Source organism: Sipha flava, unplaced genomic scaffold (assembly GCF_003268045.1).
Source record: "Sipha flava isolate LNK unplaced genomic scaffold, YSA_version1 19068_pilon_pilon, whole genome shotgun sequence".
Classification (NCBI taxonomy): Eukaryota; Metazoa; Arthropoda; class Insecta; order Hemiptera; family Aphididae; genus Sipha; species Sipha flava.
The window spans coordinates 726-12204 of NW_020272574.1; the positions used below are offsets into that span (position 1 = coordinate 726).

General features: G+C 30.0%; 2 protein-coding genes across 2 annotated transcripts in view; one reads left to right on the forward strand and one right to left on the reverse strand.

Annotated features, from left to right (window-relative positions):
- The first annotated feature begins 2762 nt into the window (after nucleotides 1–2762).
- Nucleotides 2763–9074, forward strand: LOC112681382 (PR domain zinc finger protein 15-like). The gene is made up of 3 exons (XM_025551642.1): nucleotides 2763–2981; nucleotides 8508–8789; nucleotides 8858–9074. Exons 1-3 carry the CDS (start codon nucleotides 2822–2824, stop codon nucleotides 8869–8871), a joined length of 456 nt encoding a protein of 151 aa, XP_025407427.1. The 5' UTR covers nucleotides 2763–2821; the 3' UTR covers nucleotides 8872–9074.
- Nucleotides 9075–9233: 159 nt separating this feature from the next.
- The window catches only part of LOC112681383, a 3068-nt gene continuing 822 nt past the window's right edge, over nucleotides 9234–11479 (reverse strand). Inside the window, exon 2 of the mRNA XM_025551643.1 lies at nucleotides 9234–9367. Coding sequence (XP_025407428.1) covers nucleotides 9234–9367 — 134 coding nt within the window. The remainder of the gene's footprint in view (nucleotides 9368–11479) is intronic.

Consider the following 11479-nt stretch of genomic DNA (forward strand, 5'->3'; position numbering starts at 1 on the left):
TTTTTAATGTATTTTAATGTAAATATAAAATTATATTTAATGTAGAAAAAAAATCATCATTTGTGTTCCCAGTTTCAATGGAAAAACGGGTATGCGATTCCTAAAGTGAAATCAATTGGTATTGGAAAATATCCTTTGGACGTGGACTCTACTTTATATGCTGAGAAATTAATAATTATAATATATATTATAATATATAATATTGTATATTCATAAGCGTGTGCAGACATAACTGGCAGGGTAGTCAAACATAACACATTATCATTTAATATTAACAAAAAATTTGCATTCGTAACTTCATTTAACTTAAAAACTATATTTCTCCCGTATTCTTACATTTTTTTTAACGTTAACTAATGTTTCGAAGTGGTTGAAAATAATATGTTTATTTATTATTGTGATCATATTGAATATTTTGGTGAGGGTGGGAAGTTTCACAGAATAGTCAAGTACCTACCCTGACTACCCCGTGTGCACGCTTATGTGTATATTTAATCAATGGTATTTCATTCAAAAAAAACAAAAGTCAAAATTCACTGTAAAATTAAAAAAAATTACAGCGAACTTTAATTATATGTTTTTTTGATTTTTTTTTAAATTTCTTTGTCTAGAATATAATATTTTATAAAATAAATTCTTATTTTAAATTGTAATTAGTGAGGTATCTTCCAAATTTTTTGTGCGATTTTTTCGCTATTTCGACTTTGTATATTTTCCCTTTCCCTATTTTTTCCGTATTAATAAATGCATTATTACGTATAATTTACGTTATAATCTTGTATGTGTACCTGTTACCACATAATTTTTTTTGTTTTTATGGAATTATTTATAATATTTTATCTTTCTACTGCTATCTATTTTACTTCATACTTTTATACCAATTATACCTTCAATTTACGAATTTTAAAGGTATGATTCACGCTCGCATCTAATAAAATGTGTATATTTTTTAATTAATAAATAATAAAATATGTAATATACTAGTATACATAGTATGCTATCGTTAAAAATTGTATTGAAGTAAAATTATGTTTGGGACGGTATAATGATTAATAAATATTAGGACTTACAAATCATTTTTAGTAATCTACAGTGAATACAAAATGTAGGAACAATAAGTTAGGAATAACAATTATTAAAACTTCATAATGCAATTTTTTTGTAAAAGCTTTGTTGTAGGTACTCATACAATACAAAATATTAGTTATTAATAAATTGTTTAAATATACTCAAAAATATAGGTATTTATTAACAAACTAAATAACCATTTTAGTTTTCTTTTCTTTTTTATTAAAAATAATAAATAATTATATATGTTTATTGAATAGACCATATTGTATAGTATACGTATACATACAATTTAGAATAATAATAAATAATTTAATTTAATGTTCTGCAAAAAGCATAAAAAAAACTAAGATATTTCTAAAATTATATTTTGTCTAGAAAGTGCTAATATTAGTACCTATTTGATGAAAAATGCAAGTCTGCACAGTTATATAGTAAGTTATCAATAGACGTTGATTTTATTTAGAACACACGATTTAATGGTATGTATATATTTTTTTGTTATGAATTTATATTGATTTAAACTAAAATATGTTTATCTTGAAAACCAAACCACTAATTTCATTTCGAAATGTACAACAATTTAAAAAAAAAATTGTATGAATCGTGTATATATCTTGACATTATTCAATTGATTTATGATAACTTTACGATACCGCGGTTTCAGTTTGTGTAGCACTGAATAAAAGTTATACTTTAAAATTTAAATATTAATTATTATTATTAGAATTATAAAATCGAAAAAAATAAATATTTATGGGCATTATTTTCGTATATTATTTGGTTATTTATAGACCATATGCGGTTGCGATTTACCATAACCAGTTTTGACCTATGGTGCGGTATGCTGCTTATGCGCGCGGTGTATGATGTTGGAACGCGCTACCGCTGTACCCACTATAGCAGCACCGTACGGTTACAAATAAGAATAATTTTTTTTTGAAAACATGTCTCAGGAGAATCATTCTCATTTGGGCTACACTATTCGTATAGTAATCAAATTTCGATAACGTTAAGATGAGAATATTTTCTATGTTTGTATGTGGGCTTTAAAGTGTACGTCTATTCAATTGTATTTTATGAGCTTCAAAAACTATAAAAAAAACTTAATATTTCAATAGAGTGTATACACGAGAGTTTCAACGATATCCCAAAAAGCCCACATACAAACACGGATAATGTTACTATCTTTATCTTGGCAAAGTTTGGTTTTTGTACGATTACTGTAGCTCAAATGAGAGTGTTTCTCCCAAAACATGTTTTTAAACTTCAAAAATGGTTGTGTAGCGTCCTCTTGCAACATGTGTTGGAGATATACATATATATATATACCATCATATGATTTCCAAGACCCCGGAATGTCGATGAATCCCAGGTAAACGGTATCATGGGTTGTATAATAAATGTGTTATGTGCGTTCGGTCTGTAATGCTCGTCTTTTCAGATTTATCTTTTATTTGATCATTATTTTATATAAAATATATATATTATAATGAACACCAACACCACATGTGCGCGTTAGATACACACACGTATATATATATATATATAGATATATATACCATCATATGATTTCCAAGACCCCGGAATGTCGATGAATCCCAGGTAAACGGTATCATGGGTTATATAATAAATGTGTTATGCGCGTCGTTCTGTAACGCTGAACGGTCCAGTCTTCACCCCGAAGTCAACAGTGATCGTATCCTTCTGTGCTACCGTTTTGTGTCAGTGAATTTATTTATATTTTTTTGAAATGTCTTTCAAATGCGTTTCGTTCGATAAAACGTACGCGAGCAAAAGTAGCTTAACACGCCATCAGAAGACGCATGACGGAGCTGTTTTTAAATGCGAGGTATGCTCCAAAATATACCAACGTCGCGATTATTTGGTCAAACACGTACAGATCGTTCACAGTGAGTACATTTTATTTTTGTTTTAATCTCCGTCCCTCCCGTCATTTATAAATTTTCATTTTAATGGAATTTAGAAAATACGGGTATCTGTACAACGCAGCGATGGGGATAGCCGGTGCGATGATGGGAGAAAGTAATTTTATATTTCCCTACTTAAAATATGTACACGCATAGAAATTTCGAGTGGTTTTAACAACGAGTGTCAATTGCATCAATTTTGAACGTTGATTTAGAGCTAGGGATGTCATGGAGCTGAATTTACATTAATGTGAGTTAAATTCGTAATGCATACAAACAATTTAAGAAATTAATAACTTTTATCGGGGTTGTTTTAACTCTATGTCATGTTACTATAACTCAGTTAATTTGTCATCATTGAGCATTGTTTTAGCTTTTACAATTCTCAAAGTTACCATCACTCTAAACTCGTCTTATCAGTGTATAATAACTTACTTGGTGTTAATTTAACCTTTAAATTATGCGATTTAACTATATCGCTCGCATTGTAATAATATTGTCAGTAGTTATCAGGGTTATCACTGAAATTGAATTAATTTATCATATATGTATCTTAACAACCGTAATGAATGTCATTTTGACAATAGCAAGTTTTAAAATTATCCTTCATTTAATGTTAAATTTGTGAATGGAATAATAAAATAATTTATTAATGAACAATATTATTAAACAATTAAAAAAAGTATAGGTAGGTAGGTACCTAAATAGGTACATCAGTAATTAAGCAAATATTAGTATGTTGAAAGTTGTAGTTATTAAAATATGTACCATAGATACTTGAATACTTCATAATATATATCTAGTTTAGAAATAAGTTAAAACTGTAATACAAGAATACATTTAGAAATTAAATAAATATATTAAAATGATAATATCACAAACACTTGTAACTAATCTTATTAAAACAATAAATATGTATATCTTAATTTACATTAGTATAGTTGAATCAATAAATATGAACTATAAAAATAATGTTTACAACTTACAACGCATATTTTAGAGTGGCACACATTTTTCCATTCTCTAGAACTCTAGCCTTAGTTGGTGTCGAATCAGGCAACTCATTAATATAAAATCCAATATAATTTGAAATATCTATTATTTTAGAATTTTCAATCTCATATGCATGATAATGTGGATCAAAGCCTATGCTTATAATTGGATTTAGTATAAAATAAGGATTCCGAGATTTCCCTACAAGCAATGTATTTCTTGTTTTCGTCGTTCTTCGTCATAATAATTATACTTAGGTACTCTAACCTCTTACACACTTTTAAATTTTAATATAAAACTGGTTACACTAAAACAGTATAATATTTAAAAGCACCTGACAAATAAGAATATCGTACATGAGAACGTTACAATAAAGCCTCCGACACGATAGAAACACGGTGTATCGATTTTAGGTTATGGGTTAAATAAATTGAATTAATTTCGGGTTGCGAATGTACGATGAACAAAGACAAAAATACGATAAGAATAACGGAGTGCAAACGGCTCAATTCACGGTTTATTCCGTCAACAAAAATTTTAAAATAACCCTCATGGTGGTAAAATTACAAATTGTTTTGTTGATACACCGCTCCACGGGTATTTTTTTTTAATGGCATCAAAGATACAAATAATGTGGTTATTCATTTGTAAATTTTTCTATTTGTACAAGTTTAAATTGATACTCCATGCTATTATACTAAAGGCATTTTGTAGGTAATAAAATCTACTTAACGGTAGTTACAATGACTGTTTGTGCCAACGGACCTTACTCAGGCGTATGTCGGACGCTGGGTCCTCCGGACCGTCGTGAGAAGAATAATAATCAAGCGCGCCCGCAGGATAAAATCCCACCCGGCGCAAGATTAAAATTCTAAGGGTCACAACGTGTATCTAAAAATATATGAGAACAAAATCAAATACCATAGAAATCGGTACTCGGAAGAATTTATAGTCTTAAGCGATATGCAGTTACGTGTAAATATTGTAAACAAATAAATACGTTCAAGATTATACATTTTTGAATATCTAAAAATATAATAAATTTTACTAAACTTCATCAATGGATCTCAATAAAATTATGTTATAATTTATATGTGTGGTATTAAATTAACAATAGTTTTGAAACAAAAATTCCCAGTAGGGGCAATGGCCCCTTTGGCCTCCCCTTGCGGGCGCCCATGATAATAATAACAATACTAAGTATATATAACATTAACAATGTGTACAAATAATATTTTTGAGCAATAATATATAATGGATATTTATGCGAACACATATACAATCGAATATATATATATATATATATATATGGTGGGATGACGGGGAACACCGCTCTGAAGGCCGGAGCTGGCAATGGATGGCGACGGCTGAGCAACTAGTGTAAATCCGGATCTGAACACGTGGTTGCCCGTAATGGCGACCACACACGAGAGTATGTTAGAATGTATGGACACAGGAACGAAAAGAGAAGCACGTCGATCTTCGTGTAATGCTTCAAAAAAAAGGAGCAGACCGCCATCAAACGACCGTTAGCGGCGGTGCACGGGTGCGACTCGTTTGCGCACATTTACCTTTTTTACGACACGATTGCGCACAAAATCACAAATCGTTTGCGCACACATACTTTAGGTTTAAATAATAAAGGTACAACTCGTTTGAGCATATTTCCTTTCTTTTGCTTAATTTTAATTAATTAATAGACTGTATAAAATAATAATATATATGCATATTGTATATATAAAAAAAAAAAATATATATAAATTAAGATTTAACTATTTTGCATTTCTAAGTATTTATTGTATAATTTAACATCGAGCGACCAGATATCGGCGAGAATAAGATATATATACAACAATATAATACAGATAAAAGTAATAATAACGTCAATGATTATACGCGTAAACAATATTGTCAATTATTAATTTAATATTACAAAAATTAAAATATTTTAAAAAACATGCATTGTAGGTTTAATAAGTAATAATAGTAGTCTATTAGTTATAAAATTATACTAATTTAGAATGGTGGCATTTAAGTCTGATTTTCTTTGTATAAGTTAAACGATTAATAATATTATTTTTATATTCATTCCAAATGTTTTCCGATTGTATCTCCTTATTGATTATCTCTTTTCTTTTGAAATTTATGATTTTATTGTTTATCGAATTAATTTTTAAATCAGTGTCACTTTGAATTTCAATAATGACGTCGATTACTTGATGTATGTGCGGATGAGTAGTGTAAAACTGACTGTTATATTGTTTGTGATAACTTTCTGCACCATTAGTAGTCTTAGGTTTATTAGTAGGTTTACAAGCCCATAATGTTGGAGGAAAATTGCTGTCCGATGCAATGTAATTTTCTAAAATATAATCAAAAAATATAGAAATATTACTAGACGTAGTACTTGGTGCTATCGACATAAGATCACAAAATCCATCAGAAACTTCGTCAGGAAGTAAATAACTTATTCCAAAAAAACATTTCATCCATTTGTCAACTTCTGAGTCGTTGTTTAAGTACTCGCTCGATAATAATTTATGTTGTTGAATATGTCTAAACCAATTTTGCCCTAAATGAAAGTTACAACACGTAATTTTGCAGTAAGGGAAAATTTGCAATACTGCATTATGCACAGATTTTTCAAAGTTGACATGAAAATAGCTTAAATTTATTATATTACCAGTAATTTGAATACATATATTTTGTAATGTTTTCCACATATTGATGTAAGTATCAGTATGTTTGTTACTTAAAAAACAAAACGCCACAGGAACATAAAAATTGTTTTTAAATACGTGAACAGTATAAAGTTGAACAAAATATTTCGGAGCAAATGTCCCATCCCCTAAAACGTGTTCTGCACTTTGTAGCAATTCTAAATTTTGTTTACATGTAAATATAAATATATTTTCATCATCACTAACGAAAGAAAATTTATTACCTTTGTAAGTAAGATTATGCTGATCATCAACTAATTGTTTTTTAGCATCTTCTAAAGATCTCGGTATGTTTGGAAAGGATTTTTTCCGTTTTTCATACATGGATCTTCGAATTAATTTCATATCGCTATATTGAAGATGTTCGAAGTTATCATTGTTTTTCAATTCCCGGCGTATTAGTTTATTTGGTGTAATATGTAAATCCTCTTCAGCTCTACGTTTCGATTTGCTTCTTACTACTTCTCGATGAATTGTTCGGTCGTCGTACTCGTCATGGGTATGCGTGTTTGTCATTTTTAAAATTTTATATGACTTACGGAACAATTTTTATTTGTACACCTAAAATGTTTATCGCCAGATTTTAAAGTTCGGAATTCTCTAAATTTATAACTTTCTATGTTTAAACATTTTTTTTCTCGACGCGTTTCAAAAACATCACAAATTTCGATATCCATAGTCAATACAGTTAGTAGTTATAGTACAGCTTTCTGGCGAACGACTGTTTAAAAGTATAACGCTTTAGTAATACACGACGATTATTTTAAATCATTATATATTGATATTGATATGCTGGTAATTTGTACCGATAATTCAATTACTTTAGGTAAGTTCAAATTTAAAAATATAAAATAAATGTTACTTAGTGATTATGTTGTGCGCAAACGAGTCGACCGTTTACAGGTAAACGACTGATTTTGTTGTGCGCAAACGAGTCATCGATATTTAGGTAAAAAATTTAAATTGTGCACAAACGAGTTGCACCGGCGGTGCATGCGTCGTCGACCGGACAAGGGCGAAGGCGATGCAGTGTCACCAACTTCGGGGGTGACGGAGCGCGGTCACTTTCTTACCCAGGTTCAAGACCGGGGGCAATTCAAAATACACAAAGTAATCGAACAGTGACAATTTACATTATTAGAGATAGACTTATAAAATACACATTATTTCAACACACAAAAGTTTCAAAATAACAAACTATCGTTTCTTAATTTAAGTTTAATTATAGTCACGACAATTCAAAGCAATTGTCAAACGATCAACACTCGTTATAACTTTCCATAAAATGTTATCATGAGTGGGAAAAACTACTAATTTGACAATTCACTCTTAACACCCCCGTTTATTGTAGATTTACCTCCGAAATTTCCATACGTGTAATATTAATGTTAAAATTCTGAAAATAGCGCGACAGTTGCACTATCACCACCACCACCCACCGCTTCACCAACGTATACCTCGTTATCAGCACCCCTCGCCAACGGCATCGCTATCACCGTACCCGCACCGCGTGAACGTTCTAATGATAATTCGGTGGTTAGCGTTAAACGTAAAAAAAATCTTATGGCATCGGTGAACGCGAAGTGCGGTTTCGTTGAAATAGACTCGTCTATTACTATGGTATTACGCGAAAAACGGTAACAATTGTACCGACTAGATTGTATTTCTACGGGTTTGAACGAGATTTTTTCAAACTGATGAATAACGCGGTGTTCGGTAACAACAATAACAACTAATCACCATAATAATAATTATTATAATGTTGTGTATATATATTTATTCCGCTGTTTTTCAGGAAAAACAATGGAATCGATGCGCAAACGCATGAAAATGGAGCTCTTGTCGTGCGAGCGTCGATTCATGAAACTCGTTAACTGTCCAACGTTTAAGTATTGCACCACTTATAACGAAAATCTTGCAGCGGTGTCTTTGCATAATAAAATTATCGACTTCTGTAAGCCGATTAACATCGGCTTCGCCGTGTTCGATATAAGCAAGACGCTGATGTACGACTATCATTATAACGTCATGAAACGACATTATCGAGAAAACATACAGCTGCTGTACACGGATACCAGTAAATTATTATTATTATTATTATTATTATCATCATATAGTTTTTATATTTTCCCGAACGTGTTTCAGATTCACTCGTCTAAAGCGTGATGACGGACGATTTTTATCGCGATCTGGTGAACAACCCCGACTTGCTGCTTCACATGGACACATCGAATCTGCCACACGATCACTCGTGGTACATGGCGGAGCGTAAGAAAATACCCGGACTGTTTACGGACGGGACGTGCGGTGACATCATGTTCAAGTTCGTTACTATTATAACAATATGCACAAGCATTCATTAATTAACATTATTTTTGTCTCCCCATGTGAAAAATACACGATTACCACGTGCATAACGTTTATAATACTTGAGTCCAAAATTATCCACATAAATACTTGTTCGATTTTGAACACCAGGAATGATTTGATATATTTCTGGCACTGCAATCACTTCGACATCTTAATCCGATGATACACCTACTTCCTCAACATTATTTTCAAACCCATCAGGCAAAATATAGTTGTGGTCCATCAAATGGTTTCTAATAGCGATATGTTCTCCCATGTTCATAATTTTTAGATCTGTAGGCAATACTAAGTAACAAGAAATTTTATAAAGGCTTAGATGATTATTAAATAAAATCGCTGAAAGTTTTCTCATGAAATAATCTTAAACAATAACCGAAGTGGTAATGATTTATAACTTTAAAATGTAATCAGTAAAACCGTTAAATACATAAAATACATAAACACAGGATTGCCAAATTCTTTGGCGTTAAATTCCTGGCAGTAAAAATTTTGATTCTGAACAGTTGGTGTATCATTATAAAATGCTTTCTCATCATTTTTATCTCTTATCAATGAGAAGAACTGACCCAAGCACAGTACATTTACGTACAACTTTTATTTTAGAAAATTCTAATACCAGATAAAAGTGATTAAGAGTGATAATATTAATAAAAATAAATAAATAGTGTTTTTACGTCTTATAAAATAATATTTTTCTTTATTGTAAAAAACGATAAAAACATATAAATTTTTATTTAAACCTATATCTGAATTTTTGGCCTAACCACCTCAGAAATATAAAAATAAGATTTTTATCCGAAGCCAGGTTGAAACCTTCTATTTCAACATCGGAAATTTTAATGGCTTTCGGTAAAAAGACCTCGACCAAATGGTCGTCCTTGGTAACCTTCATCACCGCTATAATACACGGACCGTATTGGGTTGTTGTAGTCTGTTTTTCGACAGCGTTCTCACGTTCCAGCGTCAGTAAAATAATTAATAATTAATTAATAAGATTCCATGCAATTAATTTAAAACTCGAAAAAAATATGAAGCATTTTATTTTGATCGAATCCGATCGAGTAATGTAAGATTCATTATATATATAAAAATGTCTTGCGAATAATAATAATAATAATATATCTTAATTTTGACTTTGTCTGGGAGCAAGTCGGGGTTGTTCGCCAGATCGCGATAAAAATCGTCTGTCATCACAGTGGCGGCGGCGGCGTTATCGGTGGACGTAACGGCGAAGTGTGCTGTAAGCGAGGTATACGCCTGTGAAGCGGTGGGTGGTGGTGGTGGTGATAGTGCAACTGTCGGCGCTATTTTCAGAATTTTAACATTAATATTACATATTTTAACAGGTTGACTGCCATGAGACCCTTATGTGGGTCACATGACGTTTGCCAAACTATTTTTGAGATAATTAATGATTTTGTTAATTCTGTTTATGTCATTACTTATTAAATAATTTTTTAATAATTTTTTGCATAATAGATATTATATAGTTTATAGTCTTCTAATATAGAATTTATCTATTTTTTGGTGTGACCCACAGGTGTGTCACAAACTTTTTGGCAAGATTTTAATGATCCCTCACTGAGACAAGTTACACATACAATAAAATCAAAATACATTTTACAAATTCACTTTATTTGTTAAGTAATTGATAATCATATTTCATAATAAAATTGGCAAAATTTAATAAAAATATAAAAATTAAAAATAATAATAAATATCTCTTATAAATTAATTAGTGAATACTCTTGTTTCTTAAAAAATTATAATATATTACATAACATAATAATAACAATATAAATTTAGAACAAATAATATTAATTCTTTGTTAGTTAAGTAAACAGTCTTGTTTCATTAAAAAAGCATCATAACATAATAATAATAATAATAATAATATAATGATTTGACAGTCAATATACAATAATCAGTCTATATGTGTAATAAAAAAAAAAAAAAAATTTTAATATATTACATAACACAATAACAATATAAATTTAGAACAAATAATATTAATTCTTTGTGAGTTAAGTAAACAGTCTTGTTTCATAAAAAAAAAAAAAAGCATAATATAAGAATAATAATAATATAATGATTTAATAGTCTAGGTATATTATTCAGTCCATTTGTATAATAAAAAAAACAAGGAACACATAATTGTTTATTGCAACTAAAACATTTTGTAGTGACTTTTTTACAATGACTTTGAGAATACTTTCTTCCTTTTTCTTGAGCAATATTAAAGTAACATTGGACACATCTGTTTCTTGAGGCAGTTGTGAGTACATGTTTGTTTGTTATTTCTTGATTTATATTGGGTTTGAATGTCAGACATTTAATCAAATTTGATCTAAAATCAGTAATCTTAATGTTTGTTGCAGTTGTTTTTTGAAACAAACA